The 15,088-nt window shown below is 43.1% G+C and overlaps 1 protein-coding gene across 1 annotated transcript in view; it reads left to right on the forward strand.

Moving 5' to 3' along the window:
- Window positions 1–15,088, forward strand: part of LOC115122460 (calpain-1 catalytic subunit) — a 62,953-nt gene that overhangs the window by 16,053 nt on the left and 31,812 nt on the right. Inside the window, exons 5-6 of the mRNA XM_065008451.1 lie at window positions 1,468–1,537; window positions 11,186–11,304. Of these exons, the coding sequence (XP_064864523.1) occupies window positions 1,468–1,537; window positions 11,186–11,304 (189 nt within the window). The remainder of the gene's footprint in view (window positions 1–1,467; window positions 1,538–11,185; window positions 11,305–15,088) is intronic.

The raw sequence follows: 15,088 nt of genomic DNA on the forward strand, positions 1-15,088 counted from the left end.
AATTAGACCCAACCAAATCATGAGAAAACAAAAAGATAATTACTTGACACATTGGAAAGAATTAACATAAAAAAATAAAAAACAGAGCAAACTAGAATGCTATTTAGCCCAAAACAGAGAGTACACAGTGGAGACCCAAACTTAAGGAAAGCTTTGACTATGTACAGACTCAGTGAGCATAACCTTGCTATTGAGAAAGGCCGCCGTAGGCAGACATGGCTCTCAAGAGAAGACAGGCTATGTGCTCACTGCCCACAAAATGGGGTGGAAACTGACCTGCACTTCCTAAACCTCCTGCCAAAAATGTATGACCATATTATAGACACATATTTCCCTCAGATTACACAGACCCACAAATAATTAGAAAAGACACCCAATTTTGATAAACTCCTATATCTACTGAGTGAAATACCACAGTGTGCCAATATCACAGCAGCAGGATTTGTGACCTATTGCCACAAGAAAAGGGCAACCAGTGAAGGACAAACACCATTATAAATACAACCAATATTTATGTTTATTTATTTTCCCTTTTTGAGAGAGGGAGAGAGAGAGAGAGGGGCGACCACATGTACTAATTATCTATCTAGCGTCCTCTGAACACCTGTGTCTAAGCTACCTGGGCAGGAAGTGAGTGTAGTTGGTCAGCTGTCTGCTACAGGAAGTGAATCATTTTTATTTGAAAGATTCTTTCTCGCTGATATGAAAGATAAGGGGGCAAATCAGCATATGCTTTAAACTGTTTTGCCAAGCGTTGATGATTAACGTGTCTAATCATTTCTAAACGTTTCTTAACAGTATCGGAATTGTAGTTTACACAGAGCCCACCGAAGTTAACTGCTGAAAACCCTACGGGGATGGAGAGGTTTTCAGAGCAAAATGTACCCGTGTAACATCACAGTTTGGATGCTGTCTACTACACGGCCTCTGTCACGCCCTGCACCTGTTACCATTCAAGGCAATTCACATTCAAATCTAATTTAGGTTGATCCATGTTGTTGTAAAGACAGCTAGATGGTCTAGCCCACATGCTGCATGCCTGTCACACCCTACTCCTGCACTTGTTGTATGGCTGGCATGTGGGACAGACTGGCAGTATGGGACAAGTAGAGACAGGAAGAGGAAGGAACCTCTCAGTCCAATAAAGACCAATCAGTGCAGCTGTTGACCAGGTTTCCTCTGACCACTCCCTAGATTTGCCACTTGTTTACCTGAGTTACATATTATGTTCTAGAATCACTCAAGTGCCAGATATGCTCAGCTGCCTGAACAACTAGAAGCATCAGTTATAGAAATATACAGAGAATAAATGTTATACCTGTAATGTATTGTAAATGAAGTGGATACTCCCACAGGAAAAAGACAACCCAAGAATGTCTGTTTGCTGAGCAGTCCCTCTCCCTAACAGTCTACTGTAAATCACTCTTGCTATAGTCTAATGTAATCCTCCCCTTTCCTTCCCTCCAGGAGCTGACAGATGATCCTCAGTTCATCCTGGGAGGAGCTACCAGAACAGACATCTGCCAGGGAGCTCTAGGTGAGTTCTGATTGGCCAGGGACAAGCTCTCTGAGTTCTGATTTGGCAGGGAGCCCTACGTGAGTTCTGATTGGACAGAGACTTCCTCTGGGTGAGTTCTGATTGGCCAGGGAGCTCTACGTGAGTTCTGATTGGACAGGGACACAATAGGATTATGTGTTTTCACATGCAAAAGGAATTGCTTTTGATAAAAATGCTTTATCTGCCTTCCCGAATTAAAATTCAAACATTTATTTTATGGAAAATATATGTTGTATGTTTCTGAATGATGCACCATGCTGCCTTGTTGACAACATGGCCGAGCGGTACAGATTACTGTTCTATTTGAGCAGGGCGCTCCTCCCTCCCTCCTTGCTTTTCCCCCGTTCACATCACAGTCCATAGCCCGGTCCACCTCGGGTCAGCTTCATCCCTCAATAGATTGACCTTCCAATAAAAGTCACCTGTTCCTGTCTGAAGATGGGGACTTGTGAATGGCTAATAAATACAGGATTGCTGGCACAACAAATGGTTGCTATGGGGTGTTTATGTGCTTTATGTGGCTATGGGGTGTTTATGTTGCTATGGGGGTGTTTATGTTGCTATGGCTGTGTTTATGTTGCTATGGGGGGTGTTTATGTTGCTATGGGGTGTTTATGTTGCTATGGGGTGTTTACAGTGGGGCAAAAAAGTTTAGTCAGCCACCAATTGTGCAAGTTCTCCCACTTAAAAAGATGAGAGAGGCCTGTAATTGTCATCATAGGTACACTTCAACTATGACAGACAAAATGAGAGAAAAAAATCCAGAAAATCACATTGTAGGATTTTTTATGAATTTATTTGCAAATTATGGTGGAAAATAAGTATTTGGTCACCTACAAACAAGCAAGATTTCTGGCTCTCACAGACCTGTAACTTCTTCTTTAAGAGGCTCCTCTGTCCTCCACTCGTTACCTGTGCTGTCATCCTGTTAGAAGGTAACAGATTATTTTATTACAATGGTTAAATTGGATTTTCATTGTGTTCAATGGTGTTATTTGCCCCCTAGTGGCATTTTCTGGTACTTAGAAAGACCACGCAAACAGGAAGTACAGAATTTGTTTTGCACGCATAGAAACAGCTACAAACAACGCTACGGTGCAGGTCTTTCAATGTAGTTATTTCTTGTCACGCTTCAGCCTTGGAAAAATATTTGTTTGTAAGTTCGATTCAAGCATTTAGCTAATGATGATAATCTTGTTATTGATAGAGTTGCTTACATATCAATGTTGGTTGCATTTACTCACAAATTGCAATGCCTTTAATGTATGTCGTTAGCTGTATTACTTTGCTCATGCGTCATGCAAACGAATTGTAAAATATACAATACTGTAGTTTTGTTACTGTTTCTAGTGTAATATGCTTTGTTATTCTACATAGATGGTTATACATTATTAGAGTAATGAAAGGAGCCAATTACCATATGGTTAACAATTAGCTATATGGTTTGGCATCATGCCAGATGCATGGTACCTTAGCGCGTGCTTTGTATTTATGCAACTTCAAATGTTTAATGTACAGCTACAGTATGTCGGTGTGAATTGAACACTAAAGTATATTCTTTTCTGTATTTTGCAGTTTCACAACATAAACGTTTTCAATATATTCATTCAAGAAAAGTCACGCCTTGGGAGTTTTATTGAAGACTTAGTTGTTAGCTATCTGTCTAGTTTTGCATGGGAACGCAACTCAAGGGCAGAATATTACCTGTATTAATGGCACCTGTTTGAACTTGTTATCAGTATAAAAGACACCTGTCCACAACCTCAAACAGTCACACTCCAAACTCCACTATGGCCAAGACCAAAGAGCTGTCAAAGGACACCAGAAACAAAATTGTAGACCTGCACCAGGCTGGGAAGACTGAATCTGCAATAGGTAAGCAGCTTGGTTTGAAGAAATCAACTGTGGGAGCAATTATTAGGAAATGGAAGACATACAAGACCACTGATAATCTCCCTCGATCTGGGGCTCCATGCAAGATCTCACCCCGTTGGGTCAAAATGATCACTAGAATGGTGAGCAAAAATCCCAGAACCACACGGGGGGACCTAGTGAATGGCCTGCAGAGAGCTGGGACCAAAGTAACAAAGCCTACCATCAGTAACACACTACGCCGCCAGGGACTCAAATCCTGCAGTGCCAGACGTGTCCCCCTGCTTAAGCCAGTACATGTCCAGGCCCGTCTGAAGTTTGCTAGAGAGCATTTGGATGATCCACAAGAAGATTGGGAGAATGTCATATGGTCAGATGAAACCAAAATATAACATTTTGGTAAAAACTCAACTCGTCGTGTTTGGAGGACAAAGAATGCTGAGTTGCATCCAAAGAACACCATACTTACTGTGAAGCATGGGGGTGGAAACATCATGCTTTGGGGCTGTTTTTCTGCAAAGGGACCAGGACGACTGATCCGTGTAAAGGAAAGAATTAATGGGGCCATGTATCGTGAGATTTTGAGTGAAAACCTCCTTCCATCAGCAAGGGCATTAAAGATGAAACGTGGCTGGGTCTTTCAGCATGACATGATCCCAAACACACTGCCCGGGCACCGAAGGAGTGGCTTCGTAAGAAGCATTTCAAGGTCCTGGAGTGGCCTAGCCAGTCTCCAGATCTCAACCCCATAGAAAATCTTTGGAGGGAGTTGAAAGTCCGTGTTGCCCAGCAACAGCCCCAAAACAACACTGCTCTAGAGGAGATCTGCATGGAGGAATGGGCCAAAATACCAGCAACAGTGTGTGAAAACCTTGTGAAGACTTACAGAGAACGTTTGATCTCTGTCATTTCCAACAAAGGGTATATAACAAAATATTGAGATAAACTTTTGTTATTGACCAAATACTTATTTTCCACCATAATTTGCAAATAAATTCATAAAAAATCCTACAATGTGATTTTCTGGATTTTTTTTCTCATTTTGTCTTTCATAGTTGAAGTGTACCTATGATGAAAATGACAGGCCTCTCTCATCTTTTTAAGTGGGAGAACTTGCACAATTGGTGGCTGACTAAATACTTTTTTGCCCCACTGTATGTGCTTTATGTTGCTATGGGTGTGTTTATGTTGCTATGGGGGTGTTTATGTTGCTATGGGGGGTGTTTATGTTGCTATGGGGGGTGTTTATGTTGCTATGGGGGTGTTTATGTTGCTATGGGGTGTTTATGTTGCTATGGGGTGTTTATGTTGCTATGGGATGTTTATGTTGCTATGGGGGGTGTTTATGTTGCTATGGGGGTGTTTATGTTGCTATGGGGTGTTTATGTTGCTATGGGGTGTTTACAGTGCCTTGCGAAAGTATTCGGCCCCCTTGAACTTTGCGACCTTTTGCCACATTTCAGGCTTCAAACATAAAGATATAAAACTGTATTTTTTTGTGAAGAATCAACAACAAGTGGGACACAATCATGAAGTGGAACGACATTTATTGGATATTTCAAACTTTTTTAACAAATCAAAAACTGAAGAATTGGGTGTGCAAAATTATTCAGCCCCTTTACTTTCAGTGCAGCAAACTCTCTCCAGAAGTTCAGTGAGGATCTCTGAATGATCCAATGTTGACCTAAATGACTAATGATGATACATACAATCCACCTGTGTGTAATCAAGTCTCCGTATAAATGTACCTGCACTGTGATAGTCTCAGAGGTCCGTTAAAAGCGCAGAGAGCATCATGAAGAACAAGGAACACACCAGGCAGGTCCGAGATACTGTTGTGAAGAAGTTTAAAGCCGGATTTGGATACAAAAAGATTTCCCAAGCTTTAAACATCCCAAGGAGCACTGTGCAAGCGATAATATTGAAATGGAAGGAGTATCAGACCACTGCAAATCTACCAAGACCTGGCCGTCCCTCTAAACTTTCAGCTCATACAAGGAGAAGACTGATCAGAGATGCAGCCAAGAGGCCCATGATCACTCTGGATGAACTGCAGAGATCTACAGCTGAGGTGGGAGACTCTGTCCATAGGACAACAATCAGTCGTATATTGCACAAATCTGGCCTTTATGGAAGAGTGGCAAGAAGAAAGCCATTTCTTAAAGATATCCATAAAAAGTGTTGTTTAAAGTTTGCCATAAGCCACCTGGGAGACACACCAAACATGTGGAAGAAGGTGCTCTGGTCAGATGAAACCAAAATTGAACTTTTTGGCAACAATGCAAAACATTATGTTTGGCGTAAAAGCAACACAGCTCATCACCCTGAACACACCATCCCCACTGTCAAACATGGTGGTGGCAGCATCATGGTTTGGGCCTGCTTTTCTTCAGCAGGGACAGGGAAGATGGTTAAAATTGATGGGAAGATGGATGGAGCCAAATACAGGACCATTATGGAAGAAAACCTGATGGAGTCTGCAAAAGACCTGAGACTGGGACGGAGATTTGTCTTCCAACAAGACAATGATCCAAAACATAAAGCTCAATCTACAATGGAATGGTTCAAAAATAAACATATCCAGGTGTTAGAATGGCCAAGTCAAAGTCCAGACCTGAATCCAATCGAGAATCTGTGGAAAGAACTGAAAACTGCTGTTCACAAATGCTCTCCATCCAACCTCACTGAGCTCGAGCTGTTTTGCAAGGCATACCCCAAGCGACTTACAGCTGTAATCGCAGCAAAAGGTGGCGCTACAAAGTATTAATTTAAGGGGGCTGAATAATTTAGCACGCCCAATTTTTCAGTTTTTGATTTGTTCAAAAAGTTTGAAATATCCAATAAATGTCGTTCCACTTCATGATTGTGTCCCACTTGTTGTTGATTCTTCACAAAAGAATACAGTTTTATATCTTCATGTTTGAAGTCTGAAATGTGGCAAAAGGTCGCAAAGTTCAAGGGGGCCGAATACTTTCGCAAGGCACTGTGTGTTGCTATGGGGTGTTTATGTGTCATGGCTGTTGAAGGAGGAGGACCAAGGTGCAGCGTGGTGAGCGTACATATTATTTTTATTTGAAAAAGATTCAGACAAAAACAATAAACACTACAAAACAAACCGTGAAGCTAAAGGCTATGTGCCATGAACCAAGACAACTTCCCACAAAGAAATGAGGGAAAAAGGGCTACCTAAGTATGGTTCCCAATCAGAGACAACGATAGGCAGCTGTCCCTGATTGAGAACCATACCCGGCCAAAACATAGAAACACAAAATCATAGAAACACAAAACATAGAACGCCCACCCCAAATCACACCCTCACCAAACCAAATAGAGAGCTTAAAAGGCTCTCTAAGGTCAGGGCGTGACATTATGTAGCTATGGGGTGATTGTCTAGCTAAATAGATACTACTAGAAGTTAGAGCTGGGCGACACGGACAAAATCAATAAATTGCCTGAGTTGATACAATAACAATAAATATAATTATATTTTTTTATCATATTAATGTGCACCACAGTTTTTCTATTTTATTATCTTTTAAACTACTAACTTACTACTAGTTTGTCTCATGAACTATCACCCATATTAGCATATTGTTTTCATTTCATTTCAAACTTGACATTTCTCCAGTATATCTCCAGTATAGGCTACTTATCATCATGAACCTTACTGTATCAGGCTACTTATCATCATGAACCTTACTGTATCAGGCTACTTATCATCATGAACCTTACTGTATCAGGCTACTTATCTTCATGAACCTTACTGTATCAGCAGAATGTCTGCTACAAGAGGTTGTCATGGCTTTAACCGTCCCAGCGCTACCTGAAGTTCAAAGAGGGAAGGGGACATCTTTAAACACTTCTAATAGCCTACTAGCTGAAAGGCTCTTTTGCTATAACCCCAACAGTCCAGCCTCGTTCTTGACTTGTACAAGATGGACGGATAACCTTAATCACATTTACATTTTGATAGTTTTAATAGCAGACGCTCTTATCCAGTGACTGAGTCAGTGCATTCAACTTAAGGTAGCTAGGTAAAACAACCACGTAATCTTGCCGTCCCCCCCGTCCCCCAGTTTTTTACACTGATGCTACTCGCTGTTTATTATCTATGCACAGTGTCGTGACGTTGTATTAGTTAATGTGACGACTGTGATTAACTGAATCAAGCAATTATTAACTCATTAACCTGGGGCACCATGGGAAAACTCGTTTTTATTTTTTTTTATATTTCTCAAATTAACTCAAAGAATATCAGAATATCGATTTTACAACAGCCGCTAATTAACCAGTTGCCTCTACCAATCTCGTTCTGAACGTCGTATAGCACGTGAATCTGCACGGACCTGGGTCTCACCAATGGGTTCGGACCCGGGTCTCACCAATGGGTTCGGACCCGGGTCTCACCAATGGGTTCGGACCCGGGTCTCACCAATGAGTTCGGACCCGGGTCCCACCAATGAGTTCGTACCACACCAATCTTAGTTGAATATTTATTTACTAAAAAGCTAAAATGATGATAAAAGATACACATAGACAAAACACATTATAGGCTATTGATTAGGACTTAGTTTAAATAACTGGCCAACACACTATGGCGCGTGTTACCCACAATGAGGATTTCAAAGAGAGAGAAAAAAAGAAAGTACACAAGAGAAATATACACTTGGGTGAATTTGCCAGCTATGCTATTCTAACCCTAGCCTTGCCCCAAATTGCCGCTCTTATGGGTCAGAATATAATGATGTAATTACGTGGGGATGATATCCGAGGATTCTCTGCGTGGACCGTTCAGCTGCTCGATGACGCACTTCTCCTGCGCACCTCTCTGATCGTCCTCCCGATGTTTCCTTTTGGCTTAGGAGTCTGTTCCCTCACCCTTTGCTCTGGAAGGGGTCTTCTGAGGACAGACAGCTCTGTAGCTCAGAGCTCACTGCATAGGAATGAAACCCTTTAGATACCACGATTCGATGGGAGATGGAGGCTAGGTGGTTCGACTTGAATTCACCCGCTTAGACAGAGCTACTCATCCGTAGCTTGGGTAGAAAAGGATTTCTTTGTCCTCAAACTTGCGTTGCATTCTGGGTTCGTTGACTTTTTAGACCTTGCTGCAGCTTGGGTGACGTAGTCTTATCTGTAAATTCTATACTCACAGGTTATATACCCTTGGGTCAGAAGTGGGCGTAACCGCCTTTAGGGCAATTCTCTGGGCGTACCAAATTAATGAGGCAAGGTCTAGATTTGATTCAAATCCAATTTTAGACAACTAACTTAACATTTCATCTTTACCAAAACATTCTATTTGATTTTGATATTTTCCATACAACGTACAATGTATAAACATCAGACATATACTAGGAAAACTCTTCACATTACAATATTTTCGTAATAATGTAATCTATTAACCTTTAATAACAAAACAAAAATGACATACATTTTCATATTCCATCTATCGTCATGACCACCATTGTGGCTGACGGAAACCATTGTTCCAAAGTCCCTTTATTTCATGTTTAATGTTGTGAGGCTGGTTCTCCATAGTAACAGGACAAAGGAATTTGTCTGTGGCCTGAGATTGAACAGGGGCTTGAGGGGTCATAAACCCCCCCCACATCTTCAGACCCCTAGATCTCTCCTCCTCTGTTGGGGTTGAGAGATAATCTGTAGGGTTGTGGTCTCCTGTAACCTGATCTGGTCAGGACAGTCATGACAACAGTCACTTTACAAATGACCTCGGTTAACCTGTACCCTCGCACATTGACTCGGTACCAGTAACCCCTGAATATAGAATCCACATTGACTCGGCACCAGTAACCCCTGTATATAGTCTTGCTATTGATAGTTTATTGTGTTACTTTTTGATTGATTCCATTTTTTAAACTTTACTTTAGCCGTCTTATCCCCCTCTCCTCTCAGTGATAGTGTCGTCTTCTAACCCTCTCCTCTCAGTGATAGTGTCGTCTTCTAACCCTCTCCTCTCAGTGATAGTGTCGTCTTCTAACCCTCTCCTCTCAGTGATAGTGCCGTCTTCTCCCCCTCTTCTCTCAGTGATAGAGCCGTCTTCTCCCCCTCTCCTCTCAGTGATAGTTCCTTCTTCTCCCCCTCTTCTCTCAGTGATAGTGCCGTCTTCTCCCAGTGATAGTGCCATCTTCTCCCCCTCCCTCTCAGTAATAGTGTCGTCTTGTCCCCCTCTCCTCTCAGTGATAGTGCCGTCTTCTTCTCCTCTCAGTAATAGTGTCATCTTCTCCCCTTCTCCTATCAGTGATAGTGCCGTCTTCTTCCCCAGTGATAGTGTCGTCTTCTCCCCCTCTCCTCTCAGTGATAGTTTAATCTTCTCCTCCTCTCAGTGATAGTGCCTGCTCCCCCTCTCCTCTCAGTGATAGTGCCGTCTTCTCCCCCTCTCCTCTCAGTGATAGTGTCGTCTTCTCCTCCTCTCAGTGATAGTGCCGTCTTCTCCTCCTCTCAGTGATAGTGCCGTCTTCTCCCCCTCTCCTCTCAGTGATAGTTTAATCTTCTCCTCCTCTCAGTGATAGTGCCTTCTCCCCCTCTCCTCTCAGTGATAGTGTCGTCTTCTCCTCCTCTCAGTGATAGTGCCGTCTTCTCCTCCTCTCAGTGATAGTGCCGTCTTCTCCCCCTCTCCTCTCAGTGATAGTGTCGTCTTCTCCTCCTCTCAGTGATAGTGCCGTCTTCTCCCCCTCTCCTCACAGTGATAGTGTCGTCTTCTCCTCCTCTCAGTGATAGTGCCGTGTTCTCCCCCTCTCCTATCAGTGATAGTGTCGTCTTCTCCTCCTCTCAGTGATAGTGCCGTCTTCTCCCCCTCTCCTCTCAGTGATAGTGCCGTCTTCTCCCCCTCTCCTCACAGTGATAGTGTCGTCTTCTCCTCCTCTCAGTGATAGTGCCGTGTTCTCCCCCTCTCCTATCAGTGATAGTGCCGTCTTCTCCCCCTCTCCTAACAGTGATAGTGCCACCCACCACAGCCATATAATATCTCATCCAGATCTTTGCCTTGCTTCCATCCATATTTACAACATGCTTTTACAGACCTCAGTCATCACTGTGAGGTCTGTCTAATTTGCATCCATTAAAGTAAAGTGCTGTACTCTGGTAGCTGGCTCAAGAAATCAAACAATTTCCCCCTTTCATCATGTTCAAGTGAATGTGGAAAATTCTCTTCCACAGAACGAAGTTGAACTATGGGGTAGGACAGTAGGTAATAGTAGGTAGTAACGGTAGTACTTGGTTGTTAGTGCAGCTTTCTTCCTAGAGGGACTACCGCCATACTAACGCCCTGGACCAGATCTGGGTGGGCCCTGGACCAGAGCTGGGTAGGCCCTGGACCAGAGCTGGGTGGGCCCTGGACCAGAGCTGGGTGGGCCCTGGACCAGAGCTGGGTGGGCCCTGGACCAGATCTGGGTGGGCCCTGGACCAGAGTTGGGTGGGCTCTGGACCAGAGCTGGGTGGGCCCTGGACCAGAGCTGGGTGGGCCCTGGACCAGAGCTGGGTGGGCCCTGGACCAGAGCTGGGTGGGCCCTCGACCAGAGCTGGGTGGGCCCTGGCTGACATCCATACACAAGCACACCCTGGTACACACTCCACCTGCTGGACATTCTAGTTAAATGGTTGCAACAATCTCTCTCTCTGTCTATCTGTCTTACCCTCCCTCCCTCCCGCCCCTCTTTCTCCCCTCTCTCTGTCCCTCCCTGTCTCTATCTCACTCCCCTCTCTTTCTCCCCTCTCTCTCTCTCCCTCCATCAGGTGATTGCTGGCTCCTAGCAGCCATAGCCTCTCTAACCCTCAATGAGAGGCTGCTCCACCGAGTGGTCCCTCATGGTCAGTCCTTCCAAGAGGACTATGCTGGGATCTTCCACTTTCAGGTATGACTACGTGCGTGATGGCGCCGATGGGTAGGGCTGCTGTCTTATCGGCCCTCAACCAATCATGCTATTTTGTTTGTTTTTTCGCGTTGTTCGTAACTTGTTTTGTCTCTGATTGAGGATCATATTTAGGCAGCCTTTTCCCACCTGTTGGTTGTGGGATCTTGATTTTGTATTGTTGCTTTTTAGCCCCACAAAGCTGTACGTTTCGTTTGTTACTCTTTCTTGTTTTGTGCCTGTTATCATAAATAAAAAATGATTAACCTGCCCCACGCTGCATCTTGGTCCGACCATCCTTCCAACAACGATTGTTACATTGTGAGGATCAGGCGACGATTGGCTAGTCTGCCCTTGCCTTCCGTCCTGCTAGCTGACGTTCAATCGCTAGAAAATAACATTAAAAATTAAAATATTTTATGCTTCACCGAGTGGAGGACGACATTAAGAACATACGGCTGGCGGGTTATACGCTGTATCGGCAGGACAGAACAGCAGCCTCTGGTGAGACGGCTGGCGGGTTATACGCTGTATCGGCAGGACAGAACAGCAGCCTCTGGTGAGACGGCTGGCGGGTTATACACTGTATCGGCAGGACAGAACAGCAGCCTCTGGTGAGACACGTTCTGACCTTAGTTCCTTTATGATAGAGGAATTCTAAATTCCTATGTGTTTTATAGCCAAAATCAATTTCACACTCTCTCTAAGTCATTAATGATGTGTAAGTTCATTAATTATGCATGAAGTAGATCGAGACCAGTCTTAAAAGCCAGGTAAGAGCGTTTAATTCCAGAGAGTACTGACCACATACACATATTTCCACAGGTTATAAACTGAAAATGACATCATCAGTTTCCCACAATAGCCCCGTGTTTTTAGGTCCGGAGATGCTTTCTACTCCCCTCATAAACCAGACATTCCAATCTGTCTAAAAGATATAATTTTCTTCACTAATGGAACATAACCCAAACATTCTTATCTGTCTGAAAAGCTATATCATCTCACCCCCCGAGAGGCACAGACAATTAATTCGTTCTGCTTACATTTTCAGTAACAGCTTAACCAAGAACCCATACCTTTCATACCATAACATAATAGTATTAGAATAAATGGTTCTAATCAATAATGTATACATAATTAATCATTTCAACTATAATTTCCTCTAACAATCCTCCCTTTGATCAAATATTATACATTCAAATCTACATCTAGTTTACATTATATCATAAAAAATGAAAATATCAACCTACTCATACTAACCTTATGATAAAGGTTTATCAGATTATCATATGAATAGACACATAATCAACATTATTATAAATGTTTATCCGACTCTTCACACATCATTAATCAAATCTAACCTTAACTCCAACTGTTTTTAAACAGAATCAGAATCATAACTCTTCTTTCCGGATTTTCGTTACGACCTTCATTAAAAAAACAGTTTAATCATGGAAACAAATTACAATCTAATTCCCCTTCATCTCAACACTAGTCTCATCAAACATAAATTCCCCACAAATGACAGATCCAGATTCGTCCACTTCCTCTGTAGACATGCCTTCAGTCCTCCACGGGTCAGAACCTGGAATCGGCCCATAACGCACCATCTGTAGTGTCATTGATCTCTCCAGAGTCCTGGAAACAATCACTTTCATACATACACGCAATCAACCACGTACGTACAAAACTAACACAGTCACACAGGTGAAGGTAGCCCATAACACCACATTTTTCCATAAATACTGTCAACCCAATTTAGTTCAGAGAAGTATCCACCCCAGAGTTTCTGCCAACCCGTGAGCCAGGGTGGTCAAACCAGGCTTCGGGCACTGATTCGTCCGGAGCTGTGTTACCTGGGATGTAAGACATGGTCCTGATTATCACGCCCACTTCCCCCTTTTATCTAATGCAATTCTATTCTGTCAGGTCTTCCAGCTGGTTGCTTCAGTCTGTTCTACAAAACCTTTAATAACACCTCTGGTATACCTGCGAAAGCGCTGTTGATTATCATAAATATACTTAATCCAGTCCACGTTCTTGTGAGAGTAGAGCCCCGGAAATGCTTAACTCTAATCCTGCTAGGATCTGATTTCTTGCTTTGACTCATCTGGCACCTCCCATGGAACCCCAATGTTATCAATGTATACCTTGTCATCAAATGACCCAGATGGAGTGCTTCTCTTTTCCCTTTTAGATAACTTCATGTCCTGTTGTCTGAACATCCAACGCACATGACCCCACACAACCACTAGGTGTCAACACTGGTCCATTTTATTTTATTGAAATCCCCAGAGTTCAACCAGCCTGTCAAATCAGACATGGTCTCGTCAGTGGTCATATTCTCTGTCCTATTGCAAGTACTAACTTCACCCACGTATTTCTCATGTGTACCGTACAGGGCCAGACAGTAATATTCTCCTCCTGTACTGTAAAGGGAGGAAGTCTTGATTTAAGGGGAACCTGGGGATATAAATAGTGCAAATCAATACAACTGTCATTATCTGGCATTCCTGCTTTCATGAACAGCTTTACCATACCGACCCACACTCCTCTACCCAGAACCGTACTAGGGTGTCGACCAAGACCTGGTCATCTCCCTACCACAACCCTTGATCCTCCTTCATTTCTATTTAAAGGGTTAAGCGTCTCTTTATGCCACTCTACTCTACCTTTCTCCATACTGGGTGAGTGGATTCATATAGCATATAGCTCTCTCCCCATGAGCTATGACCTGTGTCCACGATCAATATGAGAACCTGCACCGGTATCTCTTCTATTTTGGAACAAAATCCTCACCGTCTGAACCATGGGTCAAATTACCCCTCTCCGCATATCTAGTAGGACGTGCTGTATCAGGAATATGTCACCCACGATAAAACAGCTTCAGACGAACAGCTTCCATGTGAAGCCCCACCCTCTCCCCTAGAACACATCGCTTAGCAAGAGCCAGACACATCTCCACTTGTATGAACAACAACAGTGAGGAAAGGACAGGTAAGGTATTTTTCATTCGAGAGATGGCCCCCAGAATTCTGTTAATTCCAGTTCTCCTCTCGAACTCTGTTATTGTTCGACAGTTTCAAATGTGCCTTACCCTCCCGCAGTGCGATATGAATCCGGGTAGCTCTTTCAGCTAGCTGTCACCAGGATTCCTTGGTATGGTCCCCCCAACAGGCCTATGGGACTGGATTGAGTGACTTCACCTGTAGTTCACCTGTAGTGCATAAAATCTTGGACATACAGGTTTGGTTAATAAAACAGTTTCTTATTCGTTCTGTTTATTAGCTAAAAAAATAAAAATGTATTAGTTAATTATCCCGTAGGTCACATCCTATTCTAGAACACTATTTACCCATCCCCCCTTTGTTACCTGGCTCTGCCCAGGTAACAACCTTGCCTTATTCTTACACAATGACTTAGGTAAGATTTAGTGAATTATCCTTATGTCTGACATTATCATTTAGGAGCGCCCCTTTCATTTTCCACATGTCCAATTCTCGCTTTTGTCTCCACTCCGTAACTGTTATCTTCACACTATGTTATCTTTGCTCGTCCTGGCTCCTCTTCTAAAACTTCTCCTCTCTGCTCTCCAACCTTCAGGGTCTCTGCAGTGCGGGGGAGGGCTCTTCTGTCTGCCTGTGGCTCTGTTTCTCATGTTCCCAAATTTGAACTACATGTCTCACTGTTTGGCTTTATCGAAACTCATGGATTTTCTTTTAGAAAAAACATGTCTATGAGCGGCTTTTCTCTAAAGTCCTTACATTTCCTTAATCAATCTATCTTA

Source organism: Oncorhynchus nerka, linkage group LG23 (assembly GCF_034236695.1).
Source record: "Oncorhynchus nerka isolate Pitt River linkage group LG23, Oner_Uvic_2.0, whole genome shotgun sequence".
NCBI classification, from domain to species: domain Eukaryota; kingdom Metazoa; phylum Chordata; class Actinopteri; order Salmoniformes; family Salmonidae; genus Oncorhynchus; species Oncorhynchus nerka.